The sequence below is a fragment of the Lonchura striata genome, chromosome 3 (assembly GCF_046129695.1).
Source record: "Lonchura striata isolate bLonStr1 chromosome 3, bLonStr1.mat, whole genome shotgun sequence".
NCBI classification, from domain to species: Eukaryota; Metazoa; Chordata; class Aves; order Passeriformes; family Estrildidae; genus Lonchura; species Lonchura striata.
Window position 1 is genome coordinate 77,858,808 of NC_134605.1, and position 24,299 is coordinate 77,883,106.

General features: G+C 40.4%; 2 protein-coding genes across 5 annotated transcripts in view; one reads left to right on the forward strand and one right to left on the reverse strand.

Moving 5' to 3' along the window:
* Positions 1-1,986: 1,986 nt before the first annotated feature.
* CASP8AP2 (caspase 8 associated protein 2) lies at positions 1,987-22,774 on the reverse strand. Of its 3 annotated transcripts, none has more exons than XM_021545469.3 (10): positions 22,369-22,774; positions 21,293-21,368; positions 20,108-20,188; positions 18,270-18,370; positions 17,048-17,122; positions 15,747-15,862; positions 11,441-13,944; positions 7,532-10,460; positions 5,913-6,012; positions 1,987-4,636 (listed from the first exon to the last, which is right to left on the reverse strand). In XM_021545469.3, the coding sequence occupies exons 2-10, from the start codon at positions 21,339-21,341 to the stop codon at positions 4,580-4,582; spliced, it is 6,012 nt and encodes a 2,003-aa protein (XP_021401144.1). In that variant the 5' UTR covers positions 21,342-21,368; positions 22,369-22,774; the 3' UTR covers positions 1,987-4,579. The 3 variants fall into 3 exon arrangements, with proteins under 3 accessions (XP_021401144.1, XP_077638431.1, XP_021401150.1); XM_077782305.1 differs by lacking the exon at positions 22,369-22,774 and adding an exon at positions 21,780-21,971; XM_021545475.3 differs by lacking the exon at positions 22,369-22,774 and adding an exon at positions 21,689-21,774.
* A 173-nt stretch (positions 22,775-22,947) lies between these two features.
* The window catches only part of MDN1 (midasin AAA ATPase 1), a 92,602-nt gene continuing 91,250 nt past the window's right edge, over positions 22,948-24,299 (forward strand). For both annotated transcript variants that reach the window (XM_021545486.3, XM_077782306.1), the window contains exon 1: positions 22,948-23,081. In XM_021545486.3, the coding sequence (XP_021401161.1) occupies positions 22,980-23,081 (102 nt within the window). In that variant the 5' untranslated portion in view covers positions 22,948-22,979. The remainder of the gene's footprint in view (positions 23,082-24,299) is intronic.

Below are 24,299 nucleotides of genomic sequence, written 5' to 3' on the forward strand. Positions count from 1 at the left end.
TCTGTATTGTGTGTGACAGCAGGATTCTGCACCTGGGATGGGGTGACCCTGGATGTAGGTGTAGACATGGCAATGAGGCTGGAAAGCAGAGCCACAGAAAAGGTCCTGGTAGATCCAAGTTGAACACGAGTCAGCAGTGCCCTGGCAGCCAGGAGGGCCAGCCCTGTCCTGGGCGGGCATCAGGCACAGCATCACCAGCCAGGCAAGGGAGGGGATTGCCCCACTCTGCTCTGCACTGGGGCAGCCTCACTTCAAGTGCTGGGGGCAGTTTTGGGTGCTACAGTGTGAGGAAGACATTCAGCTACAGGAGAGAGCATCCAGAGGAAGGCAACAAAGATGGTGAAGAGCCTTGAGGGGAGGCTGACTGAGATCACTTGGTCTGTTCAGCATGGATGAGACCCCACTGCAATCTACAACTTCATGAGGGCAAGAGGGGCAGATGCTGATCTCTTCTCTGTGGTGTCCAGTGATAGGATGCAAGGAAATGGCCTGAAGTTGTGTCAGGGAAGTTTTAGGTTTGGATATTAGAAAAAGGTTCTTTGTTCAGAAGGTGGCTGAGCACTGGAACAGCCTCACCAGAGAAGTGATCACAGCCACCAAGCCTGACAGAGTCAAGAGGCATTTCGACAACACTCTGAGGCAGATGGTGGGATTCTTGGGGCTGTCCTGTGCAAAGCCAGGAGTTGGATCCTTGTAAGTTTCTTCCAAATCATGATATTTTTTAATTCTAAATTAGAAGTGCCAGCTAGTTCAAAGTAAGTTCTAGTACTAGATCCAAATAAACTTTTTATAGCATTGCAGGTTTTGATATTCTTGTCAGGGACTCACACATTTGAAAAACAGAAGATATATGTGGGAACTAACAGTTATCTTCTAATAACACAGTAGTCTTTCATTGTACTAATACTTTACAATTCTGACATCACAACAAAGCTAAAAGTACAGGGTCAAAACCGAAGTGCACGTGCTTTCTGCTGTCTCACCAAACCCAGCATCAATTGGATGTGAACAGTAAGCTGGATAACAGGCTGCAGCCAAAGCCATTTAGGTATGGGCATAACAAAATGCAAAGTTGACACTACAGAATTTTAGCTTTAGCCTAAACTACTGAACTGGTACAGTGTACTCTCATTGTCTAGAAATACCTTGGCTTACTTAAAAAGCCACTTGAACTTTTTCCATTTTACTACAAACATTACTCTTACTACTGGTACAAAATCGTTCCTTCCAGAGCAAGTTACCTTTCACAGGAATCAGCCAGCCACCCCCAAAACTTTATCCATCTTTCCTAGCAAAGCCAATTCTGCTCCAGAAATGCTTCAACTGATTTCATAGATTCTTCTAAGAAATCCTTAAAGACTGTTTCTCAGCATGCTTTAGTACTGCTGCTTCCCTTCATGAAGACAAATTGCTAAAGATTATTCTGCATCTGGTTTTTGAGTGAAAACAATGAGAGGAAAGCCTTAATGGGAATAGCTATGTGTTGCTGGATTGACATCTAAGAAGTGTCCTGAGCTAAGAAAACTCTTGTAGGTACACCTTTAGCTGCCAACAGACTTTGCCTTAGAGAGAATCACTCAAAATTCAATGCCCAATGCCCCATGATTTCACTATCCTGCACATCTCCATGAACCCCACTCCCTGAATTCAAACGTTGGAAAATTTTTGAATACTCACATCCATTAAACAGAATCCTATAAAAATATGTTTATTTTTATATCTGTTGGATAGAAGTAGCCTTATCCTTCAGTAGCAAGTTGGAGTAAGACTCTCAAAGGGCCACCAGCTACACTCTTCCAGTGAAAGGTCTTGCACATGAAATGATCTTTCTCCTTTGTAATATTCCACTCAACAATAACTCCATGTTTCCAGAAAAAAGACTGAAGTTGTAGGTCCTGTTTCATAAGTGGCTTAAGGGTTTTATGTAGATTGTGAAACTCTCCAATTTCCAGTCAGTTTGTACTCAGAGCAGTAATTACAACAGAGCAGCAGCCGACAACTTCAATGTTTATTGGTCAGAACATCAACATAGCTACTCACTTAAACTAAGAGAATTAAATTTTAATGCTGCTTCACAGCATGTGTAGCTGTCAAGCCATTAACCAACAGTTCTAGAAAATATTTTGCTTTACCTGAGGTTTCACAAAGTAGACTGTAAAATTACATACAGTACATTTGGCATATAAGTATCAAAATTCTTGTTGGAGAAATAAATTACAAACAATGGTACAAAACCACTCCAAGCCAACCTTTGTTCAACAAGAACATGTGTGTGAGTTTTAAGAGTTTTATTTTTTGTATTGCTCTTACAGTAAGCAAACTATTCAGCTTATACAAAATAAACCTGTAGTTTTATATACTTAAAAAAATCATCTTTGGCTAAATGAAGCTCTTTCTATTTTTATACATATATTTATATATATACAAACATCAGATATTTTACATGACCACATAGGAACCTGTACACATAGATACAATAGAGAGAACATTAACCAAGTTTCACACTTTACAAAAAAAAGAGTCCCAGTCAGAGTCAAAACAGTCAAACCCTGCCCCCATCACCTATACAGATATGAAAGTAAGTAAACACAGACAAGGAATATACAACTTTGTAATAAAATACTGCCTGCCTTTTTTTTTGACGCAGAGAGGAAATACTTAAGTGAAGTGACTTCCCTCAGTGCCTTCAGTACTGTGCACATGTTGATCTCTAAGCATATGGTTGAAACAATACTCTTAGGAGAGTCTGATTTTTACACACACATGAACACTTCTCTGCAAACTGACTATTCTGAAAACAGTTTCAATTAGATTTAAATCTCCAACAAATTAACAACTGTAACAAACGTTTTTAAGAACAAGCACGGGTTGTAGCACTGATCTCCCACCAAAATTACCAGGCACTGACAGCAAAGCATGGAAGGTGGGATCTGATCATTGAAAGCAAACATTTCAGAAACAAGCACGAAAGATGGAAGACTGCCAGAACTGACATAATTGCCCACTCAAGTCATTCCTTGCAACAGTTTCCAGAGCACTGCCTAAAACAAGGACAATGCACTGTTTGGCAGCATGTAGGTCACATGTAGGATACTCCAAAGGGGTCAGTGACAACATCACTGACAAATTATCTGATGGTTTATTAGAAAGATAAGTCTGTCCCATTAGTTGGAGAGAGAACAAAAAACATGCTGACATTGAAGAAATGGTCACTGGACTCTGAAAAAGAGCTAATTCAATCCAAGTTGAAAGGCAATGCACTTAGGTGAGGGCTATTAAATGAAGTATAACCGTACTCAGCAGATGCTCTGACTGAATAAAGACTACAGCAATTCCAATCCTCCATAGAAAATAAAACCTCAAAAATGAATGAATTCATTAAACAAAACCCCTTTCAACTTCAAGGGATGTTTCTCAGAGAGAAGAAAAAAACAAAACCTTTTTAGAAATTTGGGATAAAACAGTAGTTATGTATGAGATGTGTGAGTAAATACATATATCCACACACACACATACTTAAGGTATGTTCTAGTAAAACTGGAAACAGTTATAACAGATTTTTAAAATAGAACATAATGAATTTCTAATGCACTAAACAATTTGTAAAGATAGATGCAATTGCTGTCAAAACATGCCAAGTTGACAAGCTTTTGAAAACTGCCTGTTTTTATAGAAAAGTTTTGCTTCTGTTTAGTAAACACAGTCACATTTTATGAAACTGTAAAGGTTTGTTTCTAAATTAATTAAAAAAAAACAACACTTCTCAATATTTAATTTTTTTTAACAAAACAGAATGTTTAATATGTTGCAGGCGTCAATGAAGTACCTTTTCCAGAAGTAATTTGGAACAGAAAAACATAATGGCCTTTGCAGAGGAGCGTTCATGTAAAGTAACATTTACGCCACCCTGCACTCTGACTGTTCTGGAAACAGATTCTGTTAGAGCTACATCTCTTGTAAGTAAACAATTGTCACAAATGTTTGTTTAGAACAAGCTGCAAGATCCACCTATTCCTGAGCAACAGAATTCAATTACCAGATAAGCAACTTTTGGAATCATTGCTATCACTGCCCTGCTTTATTTTAAAAGAAAAAGACCTCACTTCTTAAAATATGTTCCACAGTCACCAAGATGACCTACCTGTCATTTTCCAGGATTATCAACCAACTGGATTCCAAAGCACTCTCACTTTTTAAGATCACAGTTCGACATCAGCACATGGAGAACTTCTGACAAGTGAAGCAAGAGCCACCACTCCCACTCCTGCCCCTGTCTCCACCCACAGAACACCTTTAACTAACAGGAGATGACCCCCTTGAAATGACACTGCCCCATCCGCAGTGTCCAAACCCTTTCTTTCCTAGCCACTTGGTTTGTGAAGTTCCCTCTGTATTACTCTGTCAAAGGAGTTCAGAGGAAACTCAGACAAGTAAATACCAACAGTGCACTGGATTTACCAAACTCGGTATTCTGACTTGGATACCTCCCCGTAATCCCACCAGTATGAATGCAGTGGCTCCAGTCCATCCCTGCAGGTAACAACTAAGACATGTAACCATGAAGCGACTTGGTTTGAGTCTACTTGCACTTGGATTTCTTGAACAGCTTCATTAACTGCTTGAATCGTTCTGAAACCTAAGAGAGGACAAAAATTACATATCATTAAAGCCCCCAACTTCCATACCTACCAAGACAGACTGATCTGATATCAAGACCACCACTATTTGCTTTGAAGAAATTTTAGTAGGAGAATTTTAGGAGCACAATTAACAAATTAACTGGATCTAGGAAGTCTTCCTATACCTTTCACATTTGAAATAGCTTCCAGGTTAATCAAAGACAGCTAGAGCCAACACAGGTTTAACACAGATTTCCCTATAAGGAGGAAAAAATGAAGGCTTCAAAGCCAATTAGCCTTGAATTTACCACACATAACCATGAGTAAGAGGCAAATGTAGAGACAAAAGCCTATTTTGTACTACACAAAAGCACCGTTTATAGGTTATTTCCTACTCTCTTGCACAATTGTTGCTTCAGGTATTTCTTGCCCATCATGGAGTAATCTGCCTGCCAGGAATTTTACATAACTGGTCTGTAGATCAGAATAAAAAGCCTTTTTGCTGAACATAGCTACAGCTGAAGTATTAACTTCATTCAGCCATTCAGCTCTAAACTACTACTTTTTATTGCTGCATACATCTTGCTACAGCATATTCATGATCCACCAAACTTGGAAGAGAGGCATAAATGCACATTGTTTTATCTAACCAGTCACCCCAGCTGCTTCTAAAGCCCACAAAAACTCTACAACTATAAATACAATATCCTAAAAGCCAAATTCCAATCATGCAGGATTTCCTAATGGAGTCAAACATGTTTCTCCCTTTCTAGATTTGCAGAATACATATTAAGAGAACAATTCAACTCAAGTATAAAGTTAGATGCAAACTTCTGGGAACATTCTACATTAATTTGGTACCTGCATCTTTTGAAACTTTTACATTAAAAGGTGAAAGGAAAAATAGAAACATCTTAATTTAAAATGTCCTTTCTGCACAATCATGATACTTTTCCTCAGCTCTAAATTCAATCTTTTTCTAATTTATTAAAGGTGTCCAAAGGCTTCAGGCCTCTCAAATTTGTCTTTAAGTGTTGATCCAATAACAGAACAATCCTGTTGTACCTGATTATGAGTGGAGCAGTTCCAATGTACCAATCAAAACAGGTACTGAGGAATCCCCATAATACCCCTATATGTATTTTTAAGAAGTAACAACTAGCAGAATCTAGATTCTTTTTTCAGGAAAAGAAAACTACAGATTTGCAGGAGATCTCAAATGATTTTTGTTCAAGTGTAATTGTAAATATAAGAATACTGATGGTAGTATATATAAAAATGATCATCACCTACCTGACTTGGGCTTTTGTTCAGCCTAGTGGCCAAGGAAACAAAGGTTTTGCTTGATGGTCCTTTTCTCTGACATTCCAGTAAAATTTCTCGGTCATCATTTCTACAGCAAAAATGCATTTTTAAAATATTAATACATATAGTTATGTACATACACAAGCAAAATAATACATACAGGTATATATAAAATTCAGAGTATTTCTAAACTGCAGAACGTGAGTTCAAAAGCAGCAACAAATTTGTGGAGGATCCTTTCTTCTACCAGCACAGAGTAACAGAGACAGTGGTAGTGGAGATTATGTTCCCCTACTAGGAAGAGCAGGATTGTCAGAATAGAGTCAGCCCCAAACCAAAGAGTTTTAAGGTTCTAAACCAGATATTTAAACTTAAATTGAAAGGAACTCAAACTCAACAGAGATTAGCAGTTCCAGCCTCAGTTTGCATGGCTGAACAGCAGCTCTCACTTAAGGCCCACTGACGTTTGACTTCTCTAAGTGGCTTAATGTAACAAACATACTCAGAGAACATCTACTGCTCACGTGAGAATAAAAAAACCAGGAGTCTATTCTGAAGTGCATCACCAATTTCGTGTTTGTCTCATCAATGAATTCAGGCAAAATGTGTATGGAGAGCAATTTTATTTGACTGAAGCCTATCATACTTCAACAAATTATACTTATTTTCTTCCATTTCGAAGAAAAATATAATGACTAGTTACTTCAATAAATGTATTTAAAAAAAATAAACAAAAGTTCAAAGATAAACAAAAACTGCAAAACTGAAAACCAGGTCATATTCATACAGAAAACTGTAAGTCTCTTTCGACCTTTTGATTTGCACATTAAAAAATCACATTAGCTTTTGCTGTCTTTTTTCTGTGAAGGAACTGATTTTCTTATAAAATGATACCTAGAAACTTACTATATCTGAACTATAGTTTAGAAAAGTCTGTCCTGAAACTTTTAGAAGCCCCTTTATAAAGTGTTTATTGTATCAAGTTACAGCAAGAACAGCAAAACCTGCCAACTATAATTTCTTAAAAATAAGAATACACCACAATAATTTTGCATGTATTATTGACATGGACAGCCGTATCATTTGTCACCCACATCCTGCAAATCAGAATAGAGAGTTGAAAGGTTGACTGGTACATTTCCACAGATTGAACAGCTCAGACCCAAACTGCTCACTCTTATGCCTCCCTCAGAAGGAGAAATCTTTAGCTGTTCTTCCTCAGTCACCAGTGCCTCATAGGAATACCAAGGATCTTCATCCCCTACCAAGCCTGGCTGGAATTTATGATAGAAAAAATAAACCAGGTAGAGAAAATAATAAGAACATAGAGTAGATTACAGTAGGTCTTGTTACCTTGGCACATAAGCTTTGAAAACAACAGCCAAGAGGTCTCCTGATTTGGGAGATGTGGGTAAGTGATGGACATCAATCTCCCTCAGCAATCCTACATTGATAAAAGGAGGCTCCCATTCCCCTTTTTAGACAAGGGTGTAGAACTACTGAATAACTTTGGTCAATAGCTAAAAACCCTCTTCTTCCCTCTTTTCAGTGTTTCACATGGTTTTAAAAAACCCTAAAGTAATTAGGCGGATCAAATCAGAAATTACCTTGTCCAGGAAACTACTACTTCTCCCTTCTTTTTAATGATGTTTTTGGCATAGAGGCTAGGTGATGATGGAGATGAAGCCATGGGAGTAGAGTCTTTATTCTGCTGCAGGTCATTCTTCTTACTGGAACATTGCTTGAGTGATGAATTTCTATCTTCAAACCTGACATTACCTTCATCGCTGCCCTCACCCGATTCAGTTCCTTTTCGTTGCCTTTTTGAATTGGAATTCTCTTTGACAATCTCTTTTTTCCTCTTTTTATTAGTTTTATCATCTATACTTATCTGACATCCTCCACTAGTCTTTGAACTGGGTTTTGTTTCAAGATCACATTCACCTGCTACAGTCTCATTAGAAAGCTCTTCTGTTAGGTCTACAGATGAATCAAAGCACTCTTCCAGTTCTTCCTTTTTATCACTGACTTCTGAGTTTCCTGTTGAAGTTCCCCGAGTCCCATTATCTGCTCTGGATTCCATTGTATGACATGAAGTTTCACTAACAATACCATCTGTTATGCATGACTTCATACTGCATCCAGCAGGAAAAGAATCTTGAGATCTAACATGCATTTCATTTATGTTTTCAGATACGTGCAACTTCTGTGCCTCAGACTGCTCAGAGCCTTTTTCTGGGCTTTCAGTGTTGTGTCTCTCTTTGTCTGAAGATTTTCTACAGGTTACAAGCAAGCCAGTAGTTTCTTCCTTTCCAGTACTACTGTGTGACTCCTTCAGAGGCTGAGCTAAGGTAGGATTTTGTTCTTGTTCAGTGCTGAGATTAGGCAAGTGATCCGTCTTAACCAGACCTGGTTTGACAGTTTCTTTCACGGTGGCACTCTGGCTGTCCTTTTCTTTTCCTCCCGTTCTCATTTCTCCTTTTCCAATCTTGGCTGAGCATGCCTGTGCCTCCTTCACTGGCATCTGATCAGATGCTGGTGAGGCAGATGGCACTGTCCGCCGAATCTTTACAATAAAATGATCATTGGATTTCTCCATGATCACTGCTTGCATTGGCAGGCTGGGGCGACACTGAAAACCGGGAGCAACAGGCCGACTTGTCCAAGATGATGAACAACTTGATTTACTGCTTGAGTTATCAGATTCTAAAGCCAAATGAATGTCTTGTTCAGTGGCATCCTCCTCTCCAAGAAGTGCATCTTCACTGTAATGTGCACTAACAACACCCTCTGGAGCTGAGCTAGAATTATTCTCTGGTTTTAGGAAGCTGAGGTGAGCATCTGATTTCAAAGGAGATGGAATTGTTAAGGAAACAGCCAAATCTTCAAGGAGGATAGAAGAAATACACGATTTAGTCTTCTGTAAATTGCATTCATCTTCTTTGCATGAAGCTGAGTTTGTGGAAACTTCAAACATACAGTTCTCATCCAGCACATCTGGATCAACAGGCATCTGAGGCCTAGATGCTAATGAGGGAGCTCTTACAGGTGAAACAATAGTCCAACTTATATCCTCATCCAGTTTACAATCCATGGATGCCTCCTTTGGAGTGATGTCTTGCTCCAGTTCAGGAGTATTATCCCTGCATTTATGACTGTCTAAAAACTGTTTTTCTGGAGTCCTGAATTCACAATCGTTTCTATTGATATTGCCACCATTTTTTTCCAAGAGATCAGAACCTTGTAATAAGCTTTTGAAAATTTCACCCATTTGAGCATCACTTACTAGATTAAATGTAAGACTGGATGCTTGTTGTTCTGTGAGAAGCTCATAACTAAGATCAGACTTGTTAGCATCTCTGGACAGCTGGAGTCCTTCCTTCTCATATTTAACACCCTTCAGTGGAGTAAGAGTGTTTTGTAAATTATTCTCTTTAGAGAGGTGAACTTTTGTTTGGGAATTTCTTGTATTATCAATGGAATTAAGACATTTTGTAAAGGCAGTTTTTGGTGCACCTGTCTTATTTTTCTCATGGTGACAGTTAGATTGCTCATAATCCACAGTTTGTTTTGAAATACATTCTTCAGGCTTTTGAGAACCTTCTTTCAGGGACTTTTTTCTAGATCTGTCCACATCATTTTTATGATTGATCTTGTGGTTTTGCTTTCCAGCTCTTTCAAACTTCCCTTCTTCACCCTCATTTTCCACATCACACAGCTTTATTATAATTTTCCTTATCTTTTCAAATAAGTAATCAAGTTGTTCATCTACAAATTTCCACAACTGTTTTTTCATATCTGATACTTGCTGGTCAAAAAGACGGTCCACTATTGCATTCTTTTTAACTTGTTTAAGTTTTGACTCTATAATGTCACAAATACTCAATTTTAATGTATCACCTAATGCACACATCTTGGAAAAATTCAAATATCTTATTAATGCTGTAAAATTTATGATCCCAGATTCTATAATTCTGTGAAAATGCTGAACTGGAAAGTGTACTTTGAATTTCATGTAACTTTTCCTCATCTGTTTTCGTATAGCTCTGAGCATCTGCATGATTTCTTGTATATTTGAAGGTTCAACAATAACATGAACTATTTTTTCAAGACAAGCAATGCTCACAGTTTTGTTTTTCTTCATATTCTTTGAAGATCTGAAGGTCTGATTTTTATGCCTGTCTCTGTTCTTTTGTGTGCTTACTTGCACAGAAACAAATTTTCCATTATCTTCATTGCAGTGCACAGTTTTGCTATTTTGATTCTGTGGGCTGCTGGTCAAATTTCGTGTCTCAGAAGAAGATTTTGGTCTTGACTTTTTTTTATTTTCAGAGCCTCTCTCTGGTTTAGATCCTTCTTTATCTTCATCACTACTTACGATTTCACCTTCTTCTAATTCATCTGAAGAGACACTTAGCTGAGACTCCATCTCTAAGTGTTCATCAGACATGCTAACTGGCTTTTGATTTTCTTTGTTTACTTCCTTTGACAAGTTCTTTGAGGGACAGATAACAACAGTACTTTCAGGCATTAAATCTATAAAAAGAAAACAGTTTGCTAATCACCACAAAGAATGCAATTTTAAACAGGTATTTTCAGACAAATGTGCAAGATTCTCTTCTGTAAAATGATTATTCAGAACTGTTTGAACTCAGGAAGCCTGAGCTATAATGAGTTTAGGTGGTTTGCTTTAGCAGCTGCTAGTTTGATATATTTTTTTTGAGCTTTAAAGGGCAAATAAAGCTTTATTTTGAGCTTTAAGGGGCCTCAGCATTTCACCAAACACATATGAACTATCTCGCAAATACATCAATTGGAAAGACATAAATATAGTAGTTTTCAGTTTCAAATTTCTTTCCATTTACTTTAACAAGTTTTCTGATTACTTTACCAGCTAAACTGTAAGTCTTACATCATTATGAACTAACATTTACATACAATAATTGGCTTTTATTTTAACAATTTCAAAATTAAAACAAATTTAGAACAAATGACCCAATGTTTTAATAATCCCGTACAGAGTTACACTCTGAAACATAAGAAACCAGATTTCAATGCCACTTTTCTAGTACAAAATCTAAATTTCCAAGATTTTTTTTTGCTTTAATTTCAGTAGGATATTAGAAGGAAGACTTAAATTCACAAATACTTGAAAGTATATGATCCTACATAACTTCCACAATTTCAAAGAAAACCTAGAGATCTATGCAAAATTAGCCACAATTAAGGAATGTGTATGTATTTTTTTTAGGAAGTTAACAAAAAACTCTTATTTCAACCAGTTTTCTGTAAATAGTGACCAACTCCAGTTTTAGAGAACTAATATGCAAATGGCTAGAATCCTGGCTGCAACATTAAATGCTGTCACCACTAACAAAAAGGCCACTTGGACACACACAACTTAAGAACACACAATTTGTATTTTTCAGAAAGCAGTCAAAAGAATTTCTGCTTTCTATGAGTGGATCTTCTAAATTTTATGTAGAAAATAAATCAGAATATACAGATACAAATACCTTTGATGTAAGTCTTCACAAGGCCTTTACAGGGACTTTCCATCTTCAGTGCTTTAGCCAAGGGACGCACTGGACTGTTCAGTGGGCTGATTGCCTTTGGAATATACCTCAAGTGATTGAGATCAATGCTCAGTATTGAGCTGTCATCATCAACAGCAACTGGGTTAGTTTCTCTCTCTTTAGTTACAGGACACATCTCGCCACTGAGAGAAGACGCTGTTGCAGTACTGTTATCAGTAAGGTCTGGCCCCAGATCACAAGTATTCTGGTCAACTAGTGGCTCATCCTTATCACTTATAGTTCTGTCCAGCGAATGAGATGTACTCTTATTAACTTCACAGATACTCTTTTTCTCAATGGGAGAGTCAACATTTTCTGCAGCCAGGTGATCATCATCCCTAACTACTTCCATTAAAGAGTCTGGTTTTGTTTCACTGCTATCATCTGTAATATCAGAGGACTGCAGGTCACCAGAACTTCTGGCTTCTGAGTCATCCAAGACAACATTTTGAGAGCCACATTGACCTGCAGAGCTTTCTATGTTAGCAGCCAGCCCTATTTTATCTTCCTCTTTCTCCTCTGCTGCTGACTCTAGGAGATCTCCCACACTTGCACTTGCAGGTTTAGGTCGTGCCACTTCTGCTGCTGGTACATAATCATCCTGCCTCTCACCCTCTGTCACAGGAAGCTCTTCACACACTGCCACACTCCCTGTCACCTCCAGGGGCAAACATTCAGGGTGGTTCAGACCTGACATTGCTGCTGTTTTTACTGAGGCATCCAATTCAACTGGATCACAAGCCTCTGCTGCTTCTGAAGGCATTTCAGCCTCCATCTCATCAGGAACCAGCACCTTTGCTGCTTCTGGCAAGGCTTGGGGCTGTACCTGACCCCCTTCTTCTTCTGGTAAGGCTTCTGAGCTTGGTTCATCAGCTGTGACTGCTGGCAACGCTTCAGACTGTGCTGGATCTGCTACTGCTACTTTCAAGGCTCCATTTTCAGAACTGACAGAAACAGGCAGTGCTGGTTCCATGCTGCTCTGAGCTACAGCATCCAGAACTTGTAGTGAATGACTGTGCTCTGTGGGACCACAGTCTGGAGGGTGGGCAGAATCTAAGAGTTCTGCTTTCAGTGTGAGCTCAGTACTTCCCTCATCAGTGGCCTTTTGGGAAGGTGTTTTAAGTCCATCCATTGCAGAGAGACATTGCTTCTTATTAGGAGAAAGAGTTAAATTTAGCTTTTCCATAAAGCTAAGTTTTAAGTCTTTGCTTTTTGGCCCAGTGCGATTACCTTTAGTTTTGGGTATCTTATAATTTTTTAAACTATCTGCTACTCTGGATGTTCCTTCCAGCTTAGATGATTTGTTTCTCTCACTTTTTGTAACATGTGTACCTTTCTTGGAGTCTTTTACAGATTGGTGAGAAAATTCCTTTGCAAGTTTTTTTTCATTTCTAAAATGTCTATTTTCATCCTGCTCCTCTCTTTCCCTTTTCCTTTTTTCTTCAGTTCTGTGTCTTTCTGATTTGGAATGTGCTGTTTCCCATTCATGTCTACTACTACTTTCCTTCAAGCGTGCATATTTATGCTCTCTGCTGTTGGAATTAGAAGGTGAAGTCCTTTCTTCTCGAGAGGTATTATCATCTGTTCCCCAGTCTCTCTTGCAGTCAATGCGTTTTACTTTTCTAGACTGTTCCACATGACATTTATGTGATTCATGAAGACTCTTTACATGTTCATTCTTGGAGTGTGGACTGCTTCCCCTACTAGGCCTCCTTGGTTGTTCTTGCAGCTTCTCATTCAGTTTATTTTTTTGGCCAGCGTGTTTTTCACCTTTATCATGTGTTTTAATGTCTTTTTTTAATACATTTTGTAATCTCTCATCAGCATACAATTCACTTCTTGTTTGAAATCTGTCTTTACCAGCTGTCTGTTTCTCCCAGGAAGAAGTACCCCTTTCTACTCTTCTTTCCACACTTGGACTGGATTTGAGTTTTGTGCTCTGACTTTTTTGTTGCAACTCATTTTTACTAGCCTTCTCTGAGAGGGTTTTCAGCTTCTGTTGAGGATCCAAGTTCCCCTCCTCACTGTCACCATCATTTCCAGTGCTCTGATGTACTTCTCTTTTGTATTTGCTGACATTTCCCCTGCTGTGCTGTTCATTACTTTTAGTTTCTTTTCTTTCCTTTCTGTTTTCCTTGCTGGCATGGCTGGAGGTATGGTCATAGCTCAGTGCACATGTGTGAGTACCATCATTGCAGAGCTCTTCAGGAGGGTACCTCGGCAAGAGTGGAGTGTTCCTTTTTTCAGAGCCACACTTCCCACTGTCCATGTTATGAGATGAGTAGCTGTGGTATGCATCTTTTGAAGAGTCATTTTTCATTCTATGCTCTATCTTCATATTGTCACCAAAATCAGAAGGTCTGAGTTTGCAATCTTTTGTTTTAGTTGATCCTGGAAGGTATGTTCTGGTGAAAACACTTCGATGGTTGGGAAATTCCGACAGCCTGTTTATAAGAACAAAAGAAGTTATGTTACTTTTAAATTTATTTAAACATAACTAAAGCTGAACTGCAATGAAACCACGTTTCTATAAAAATTGTTAGCACTTTCAATTTCAAGCTGAAAAAAAGGGTGCTACAAAAAAAAAAAAAATTTTATCAGCACAAAACAAAAGAATGTAATTTATATACATATTTTCCAGAAGAAATTCATCGAAAGAAAAATCAAGATTTATGAAAGGAAGTGCTGTATTGAGCCTAGTAAACAATTTCAGTAATTCAAATCAGTATTTCATTGTCCAGCAATAAAAAGACCTCTCCCCCAGGAGAAAAAAAAAAAAAAAAAGTTCTTCTTTACAGCATTAGTGATTTAAATAATAATAATTTAAAAACCATCAATAAGCAAATAAAACTACATTTGTGGGTTGTTGCAAGCTCCAGAAAACAAGTACTACATTATGATAAACCAAGGCTCATCAGGGCTACATGCTACTGCTGAGAAGTCACCATATTAAAAATAACTTAAAAATCAAATTAGAAAGGGTATACATGCATGATTAATGTAATTGTATCCAAACTGTGTTTGGTTTTGTGGTTTTATAGTTGACAGTGTTTTTTTGAGACAAACACTAACAATTCCTTGAAGATATTAACTTTAAAATAATCTTTACACACAGGTGCATTGCTTAAGAAATGCTAATTTACTATAAACCATACAGCAGACAAGGCATGTTTCTAAGATCTCAAGGTGCCAATTTCCCCACAATTTTCCATGATGGATGCCTCCAAAATACCAAGATCAAATACCTTGTTCACAAACTTTCATCACCATCACATGATATTGCAATGGAACTTGTAAAGTATATAAAGTGGTCAAATATTTAAAACAAGTAAGTGTTTTTCAAAGACTTCCATTTAAAATTCAGAATACTGCACTCAAAGATGTGAAAATAGCAGCAGTTGTGTGTGAAAGCTGATGAGCTGAAAGAACTACACATGTCGAAACCTCTTGATCTCCATCACATTGTGCCTTGTTATTCTCTGTATTTAGCAAAGAAACCAGCATAGTTTATATGCATCTAGCCTTTAGCACAGGAATCTCAAAGAAACCTTCTTTACAACGTCTTGGTGCAGGAAAATATCAAATGGTCAAAACAAAATACAAACAAACCAATGATGTGTGACCCAAGTGACAAGGAGGTAATCTTCTGACAAGGCGGTGTCCTGAATCCCAAACCCCTGCTCTGGTTTTCCATGGCTCAGAAACCTTACTGTCAGCTACTCTCCCATCTATACTTCACTGTTTCAACTCGTTCCACTAACATTAGTGGTACACAGAAATAACCAAGAATTCTCTAGTTGTTACCCCCCACCACTGGAGACAGGGATTTCATATCTTGCCAGGAAAACATTATATAATCTATTTCTTCTCAGTTGTTGTCTGAGAAGTTCCATGCAATTCATATGTGAGGCCATAAAACAGACACAATTCAGCTTCAAAACTAGTAAGATAATGCTTTTAAACATGCAAGAGGGTTAGATAACCCACAAGGAATAGTGGGTTACAAACAAACAAAAATTCATGTAAATGGTCACCACTTGGACTCCTTAGTTTCTTAAGTAGAATCCCAAGACCTCATCAGGCAAAGGAGACCTGTATTTCCTCTGTACTGGTTCTAAACGATACAATAATCTACTAAGTAATGATTTTTTCATTGTTCTTTTTAAAATACATACAAACATTTCAAACAAGTATATAAACATGATCAGACCAAAAGCATGTTTTCAGTTCTACTGTCTGTTTGTACCTTTGATGCAGATGACTGATTTCTTCATCCTTACGGTTAATTTCCACTCTCGCTGTTTTGATAAGGGCTGAAATATTCTTTTTGAGAGCCTGGTTTTCATTCTGTAGCATGATATTCTATTTTAAAAATATATAAAACAGACAGTAAGAGAGAGTGGGAGAGAAAAGAACAAGAATTAGCTTGGACATCCAATCATGTAATGAACAACATTGCAAGACAACCACTAGAAAAATGTCCCATCATTGGCAAAGTGACAGTAAAATATACATAAACCCTTTCAAAGAAATCAGAATTATTGAAATCCAAAAAAGTTTGTGGGTTGTTTTTTTTTTAACATTACTCACATTTATGATTCTGTTTGTGGTCCTGGTTATTATTTCAAACATTTCAAGCATACAATTTAGTAAAATTGAAATATGCCATAAAACAAGTGAGCTAAAAAATGATAATCCACTTCTTTGCTTCATTCTTTTACTCATTTCTTTCTTGGTCACTGCACTAAATGAGAGATGTAGCTCTCAAGCACTTTCAGAGAAAGAGGTAAACTGTATTTCTTTCAAGGTATTGAAATCCACTTTGGGTGTTTTATCATTTTAACATTTCTACGTATGATATTCTAGAACCCTGTCAATCCTAGAAACAGTCCCTTCTCTTGGCAATTGTCCTCAGCAAAGCCTGGTCAGAAAGGCAGAGAAGTTTTACAGAAAACAATACAGAAGTGTCACAGGGCAGCAGCTGCTTACCACTGCAAGCCTTAAAACCTTTGGGATTCATGTGTAATATGCAGCAGAGCAGAGCACACTGCAGAATTGCCCCAAATAATCCAGCTCTACAGAATGGCACAGCAAGGGAACAGCAGCTGAAGATGAAGAGCATTTCAGACTTATCAGAATAGCACTATGCTCAAAGCAACACAGACATCTGTTTCCAGTTCTAATGACAGCTCAGGTACCTTTACAGCCCTGTTCCTAGTGCATTAAAAAAACAAGAGTACTGGATACCTTTCTGATAACTATTCATTTGACACGCTTACTTTCTAATCAGAAAGACTGAAGATAGCTTTTAATTAAATAGTCTTACTGCACTCAACATTGTGAAACATTAATTTATCTACAGATTTTGTCAGCAGGCTAGTCCCACAAACCATCCTAGGCAGACCAAGCTCCTAACATCTACAGGGATGCTTTACAAACCACCCATGCAATGGATCAAGTCTGGAAAGCATAAGAAATTGCTTTCTCTAAGCAATATTCCATTTACTTTGCATGATCTTGACAATATTTCCCTTTGAACTACAATACCTGTGCCTGTATTTCTTTAAATCTCTTCATCAACTCTTTAATTTGCTGCTGACATTTTCCATATTCTGCCTGCAACTGTCAAAGAGAGAAGAATTCACAGCACAGAAGTGGACTTAATTATACAGAAGAGTTACTTCTCTAGATCTATAGTTAGTTAACACACTAATGTATATTAAACCCCCCTCTTTTTCCCCCAAAGAAACACATGAAAGCCATATTAAAACAAAAGGCTTCCATATGCTCCAATTGGTATGCTGGTCTCTAAAACAACACAAATACTCAGAGGAAATCTGTGTGTGCTTGCCTCACAGTAATAGGTTAAGAATAACAGGAAATCATATTATTGCAAAATTAAAGACACAACTACTAAGGAGCAGGAGTTCTGAGAGCCAAATAGACTCTCGACAGATCTCATGTAACACAAAACAGGTAAGGGAAAACACAACAAAAAGTTACTACAAACAAACTTGGACTGTAAAAATAGACTGCAAAGGACACAATCCTGCTGAGATCACAAAGTTAAGGAAAATAAATTTGGCAAGAGCTCTTCTTTAGAGGTAGATAGTAACAAAGCTTTCACAGGAGAATGGACAACTTCCACTCCAACTTTCCAACTTGCAAAGTGATATTTTCATCACTAAGTGGAGTCCTGTAAGGTTCACTCCTACTTATTCTATAACATCTGTGAATGCCACCCCTTTTATGCCATTTAAATGTGTCTTAAAGGACAGGATTGGTGATGCTACTTAAGTGAGTGTTGCTTTGATTTGCTAGAATCAGTTACCTACTGCATGGCCACTTTCAGTCTCAAGGACAGAATTTAACAATATGTAAGATAGGTCATGGATTTATCTGCTTTACTCTGGTAAAACTTGTTGGGAGAAATGTCAAGACTAGTTTTGTATTAGATATCTGACCAGATCCTTGACTACAGAGAAACCACAATACATTTTCTCACAACACAGCTGATAAATGAACTGCATGCAAAGCATGAGAGATGGGAACATAGCATGTCACAGAGTGACAGCTTCACTTCTTCAGATGAACTTGTTGTTTTAAGAGTTTATTAGCACACTCTTGTCTTTATTTATTTAAAAAGAGACTATTTTTCCTACAATGTGAGCATGCTGACATTTTCTGTACTTTACTTTTTACACAAGGAAATTTGGAACAAACCCTCCAAAACACCAGAAGTGTTTTTTTTTTCCAAATTAATACATACCTCGTCATAGGATGCTTTCTTTGCAGTCCCTTCTTCAATTAATATCTCATCAAATAAATTTAAGCCACTTCTAGATGGTGTAGTATTTGGAGCAAAATTGTCTATATAAAGAAAAGCAATTACATGAGGAAAAAGGTATTTTTCTAACCATGTTGCATTGTGTACACTGTTCTAGACTGTCTGTGCATTTTGGTTTTACATCTTGTACTTGCAAGGTAACAACACACAAAGCAATTATTACGTGCTCATGTCATGCCGTGTTGCAGTAAGGCACAGGGATTTCTTGAAAGAGCCATCTGTAAGTGAAAGTAAACGAAAAGAAACCCAAACAACCAAAACCAACTGACAAACCAACACCCAAACACCCAAATTAATTAATGACAGTGCTTTTTCCTCAAATCAGACTGGGTGCCCTGTTCATCAAATACAATTAACTGACAGGACCTGGCTTATGACATCCCTGAAATACACATGCATTTGCAGGCAAATAAATGAAGTCAGCTATGAAATCTCTGCTTCCATCCTGTAGACAATACCATAATGCAAAAAGTATTATTAACATAATGCAAAAGGATGCTCTCTGTAGAGAGCAAAGATCTCACCAGCCCTCTCTTCAAATTTAAAAAACCAAGGTCACTAAAAACTGGACTGCATAAAATGTTTTCACTGCACTGCTATTCCTCCTTGTGTCTTTTAATGTTTACTAAGCAATACATCTCCATATAAGAAATATGAACTTAAGAAATACAAAATGCAAAATGAGAAAAAGATATATAGATGTTTTATGTCTGTAGGATACAGTTCTTCATAAAAATTCAATGGTCCTACAGCAGTAATAATGGGAGAGAAATAATTGCTTAAATACTAGAAACAGCATTTCATTAAATGGTACTCTAAGGCTCACAAAAATGAACATGTGCTGGATCCATTTATTTCTCACATTCAAAGAAGTTAAAAGAGGAAATTAATTTACATTAGCTTGTTGTATGTACACAGTTTGTGGTAATGGGGAGTGGGGCTGTGGCTGAGCCTCATCCCCAGTGGGTACAGCTGTGAAAAGCAGGTGAGCAGCATTGAAGGCAATCAGACCTGGAGTGCCCAGGTGCACTGACCATCACCAAAGGAAACAGAGGGCACTCAGGGGCAATGTATGAACAATTAGGGGTATAAAAGGTTGCGCTGAGGAACTCTCTATGGGCAGATGCCTGAAGCCTTCTGGTGAGGTATGGTGTTACTCTGTATGGGAAAATGCTTAAAGCCTTCTGAAATTGTATGGTGATGCTTTGTGTATCCTGGCTGTCTGGACTTCAGCATGTACTGTGGCATATGCTACAACAGCATGTCAAAGTATTTGGAAAGTAACAAAAGCTTTAAAGGATATCTTGAATTTACTGTATCACATCAAAAGTATGTTTTGGATCTCTCACTGGGGATTTAGTGATCAGTGATTGTTGGATCTGATCTTAAAGCTTACAAAAACACACATTAAAGGTGTTTTTCTCTAGGGTAAAATGTCCTACTATCAAGGCACAGGTAAAATAGCTAAAGTTTTCTGCACCCCTTTACATGGTCAAGTATCTTCAAATAGCCAATATCAGTGAAAACTCATTCATTCAGCGAACAGATTTAAGAATTCTCTGCTGCATTTATACAGCAACTATATTTATTAATATATGTCTTATACATTATTAATATGTCTTGAATTTAAACAAGCTGCTTGCTAAAGCGTAGGTTGCACCAGCTAAATGTAAAATAAAAACTAAATACTGTTTTACTTGAAATCAGCCTAAGAAGCAGACTCTGTAATGTGCCAAGCCAAGCAGTGAGACACAACCTACCAGAAACTGACAAACTGCTGTCCAAGCCATCATAAATATCCACAGAGCTCTCATCTCCTTCCCTGAAGGGGGAAGCTTCAGCTAAAGCAATGGGGAAAAAAAAGACCAAAGTAATCATTTAGTAAATTGCAAACTCTACCTTTCCTGTAAAGCCAGTGCAGCTGTGATCCTATACTAGCAGAGAATAGTAGAATTAATAGTACAGACCAGTAAAAGGGGAATTTTATCCAGGAAAATACTGCTACTGTGGAAAAAGGATCAGTCACCAGGGAGCAAAAGACAGTCTTGTAAGATTGACTTGTAAACACTACAAGAACTGTGCATAAAGCAAACTGTGGTAAATAGATTTTAGAATGATAAATAAGTAAACTTGATCTAAGTTTGAAACTGCTTTCTAGAATACACCAAATACAAAAATTATACAACTCAAAAAACAAAAATAAAATATTTGGTATGATAAAACCAGTACTGTTAAAAGACAGATTTCTTGCTAAAGAGAAAGTATTGTAGCAGTCTCTATGATAATACCGACAATTTGCTTTAATACTGCCATCTACTAACACACTACCCAACACTACCTGGTTCTGTAAATGTACTTTAACCTAAATCTCCTCAGTCTCTCTTCATGTCTTTTTGCAATGCCTCTTACCGTTCTTGTCTCTTCTATAAACCTCTCAATTTCTGCACCAAATACTATTTCTATAAAAAAAAAGCATCAATACCCACAGTCCTTCTGAGGCTGGGAATCCCCTAAATATGTGTTAAATTAACCAACTGTGGAGCTGGAAATAAAGAGTACCTTGATTATGGGAACTGTGGTAGTTGATAGCATATTGGCTCTTACAAACAGCAAACAAAGTGCCCCTAACTGTTCAAATGCAGGCTTCATTAAGATACAGTTGAAGGTTAAATTATCCACTGTGAAAGACAGGGAGGAGATCAGTTCCAGGCCCCCTCAAAACATTCCAGAAATCCAAAGTACTCAGGTATGATTTAAATACAAACTCACTAATGGGATAGGGCTTGCATGATATTGTGCCACAACCATTTAATTACACTTGAAGGTCATCAGTACTTGTCACAACTTCAGATTTGTTTTCCAAGTTATTTCTGGACCTATTTATTTGCGCAAGACTGCTTTCATTAATTCCCCACAAGCCAGAAAGTAAAACTAACACTTCTTACCACTGTAGCGGATATCGTACAGTCCCAGTCCATCCTCATCTGCTGCCATGATACAAACTCCCTATGGTTTCCCCATCTACAAGTAAAATGTCAGAGCAAAGGGAACCAATTAATTGGCAATTTCAGAACGGCAACATAGAGCAGCATCATATTGAAGTGCATAAATTACACCAGAGCTACCAGTGGCCCTTGTTCTTCAATAAAATCCACCTTTAGAATAAGAGAACCATTGGATCAAGGTAACCAAATGAGCTTTCAAGAAACATAAGAAATTATCTGTCACTTGAGCAAGCATCCTGAAGATGTTTAAGTGCAACTTATTGATCCTACAAGGAAATTTTGAAATGAAAATCAGCATTACATTCTATGAAAAGGTTATCCAACCGTGCAGTTTACCTAGTTAAAATAATCTGATCTGATAATTCTGATTTCTTCCTCACTGTCCATTTAGAAGCAAATTCCCGTTGTCTGATACCACCAGTCAAACCAGTACGGGGCTGGGGGGCTGGCAGGGAGGCACGCACAGGCACTCGGCAGCGCTGCGCAGCCACCAGCCCGTTCAGAGGCGGCGGCCCCCTCCCTGCACACGCGGGAAGGGGCTCCCGCCGCCCGCCCCAGTTCCCGCCACGGCGGAAGCGCTCGGGACCTCTCGGGGGCCGGAGCGAGCGCGGCACGGCTCCCGCCGGGGCGCGGGCGGTGCCCGGGGGCGCGCGCAGGGCCGGTGCCGCAGGCCGGGCGCGGGGGGCGGGGCCAGCGCCGCGCCAGCCAACGGCCGCAGCCGCTCGGCACATCCGCCGCCGTGACGTCAGCAAACCCCGCCCCCAGCCCCGAGCAGTTGGCGCCAAAGTGAGGCGCGCGGCGCGGCCGTGGCCCCGCCCCCTCGCTCCTTCCCGGCCGCCGGCCTCATCCCGGCCCGGCCCCGAGCGCGGGAAATCGGGCGCTGCTCCCGGCGGGACGAGCCGGGCGCCTCCCGCCTGCCCCGGTCCGGAGCTCACCGCAGTCACCGCTCACGTCGGCCTGTGCCGCGGCCGCTGGAGGCTGCCCGGGGCTGCGGCGCACGACACATACATGCTTACCTGGTGTCGTTCCGCACTGCTGCTGCGGTGCTCCCGAGAAGCCCAAGGTTTAATCCCGGCGGCTGCTGCCGTCGGCGATCCCTCTGCCAAACCCCTGCGGGGACATCGTTACCGCCCGACAGCCGCGCTCGGCCTCCGCGAGCGGCTGCCGCCGGGGGCGTAACGCTCCAGCCGCCCGAGCCGGGGCCACCCGCTGCCGCGTCCGTCACCGCCCGCCCTCGGCCGCCTCCCTGGCCCAGATTTAAAGGGCTCGCGGGCAGGCCAGTCCTGCGGCAGCAGCGGTAGATGGCTCTCCGGGAAGCAGAGAGCAGGGGAGGCCAAGGGCGCGGCACCCGCAGCCGCACCCGCGCGGGGCTCCAGCGCTCCGAGCCAGCGGGACAGCCTCGCTCCGCTCCCGGACGGCGCCCGCAGCGGGAGGGGGGGGCGGCGCGGTGCATGCCGGGAGCTGTAGTCCGGCGGAGGGGAGGGCGCCGCGCGGGGGGCGGGGCTGGGCGGCGGCCGCGCTTCCCGTGACGGCGGCGGGCCGGAAGTTGCTGGTGCTGCGTCCGGCGCGCGCCGCACGTGCCGCGCGCTCCCGGCGGCGCTGAGCCCGGCGCGGGACGGGCGGCGGCATGGCGGCCGAGCTGCGGCTCCGCCTGGCCGAGCCGCTGCAGCTGGTGGCGCGCAGGAACGAGAAGAGCGGCGTGGAGCTGAGCAGATTCGTGGCGAAGCAGGTGAGGAGCGGGCGGTGCGGCGCTCGCTGGTAGTCCCCGCGCCCCCGTTCTCCCAAGTCGGGCAGGGTCTCCTAGGGGCCACCGTGGAGCGAAGGGAGCGCAGCCCGCCGCTTCTCCCGTGCCGCCGTCTCCTCCCGGCAGCTTTGTGTGTGCCTGACCCTCCCGGCCGCCCCCGGGCAGCCGGCGGGAGCGCATCCCCGCCCTCTCCCTCTCTCCCTCCCTGCCGCTGGTTCTTGCCGTGCTCGCCCCTTTCGGGGTGCGCGGGTGCAGCCCGTGAAGAAGATCCTCTTCTGGATCCTGGTACCCTTCCTATTGCGCCTCGCCCCGCAGTTACATCTTCAATCCATTCCGTGCCCCCTGAGGTGACTCCAGAAGCGCGGCAGCAAGAGGTGGTATTTTGTTATCAAGCACTGAGACTTTGCATGTCTTTTTTAATTACCTGAAAACAGCATGTGGGATAAAAAAAGGCATGATTTTCTAGGCTTTGCTTTAAAGCTTTTTTAAATCACAGTCTCCAGGTTGCAGTGATGCTGAGAACATGGTCCTATAGTCACCTTCATGCTTAGGCTGCCTTAGCTCTGAGAAGCACATCTGCTTTCTAGGAGAATTAAGATCTATCTCCTTTCTTTGAAATGCTTGAGGACATGTAGTAACAGGATATCAGCCCATCAGATATTGTTTTATTAATACTTTTCATGATAGAGCTTTTGAAGCCCCTCAGATGTGTATACATTTTGGGGCTCAAAGTCTCTATTTCTCTTTGAGTGTCTAGGAAATGTCCCGGTTGTTTGAAGATGAAAAGTCTGAAATATCGTATTTTTTTCAGAATATTGGCTTTCAGCCCGAGTTGCTGTCTCAGTCATGGTTGGGCTTTCATACTGATACTCAAGGTTCTTTGTTGGTAGACAGATGGCTCTTTCTTCTGTCGTGGCAAATCACAGGATCAAAGTAAAATTGACATGAATATACAGTCCTGAGTGGAAGTTAATTGGTGGGAAGCAGTGATAAAGAGTTGCTTTCCAAGAGAGAGAAGCAGCTGAGAAATAGAAAGGGGGACGATGTGGATTATAGCAGACAGATGGAGCAGCGGACCAGAAGTGAGTCACCGAGATGCGAGATTGGGAAAGACGCTGTGCCCTCTCCCTTTCGGTGACTGGAGATATGGTTTAAAAGCCTTGCTAGCTGGAAATTCCTAAAGAGTGATTGTATACAGGGAGC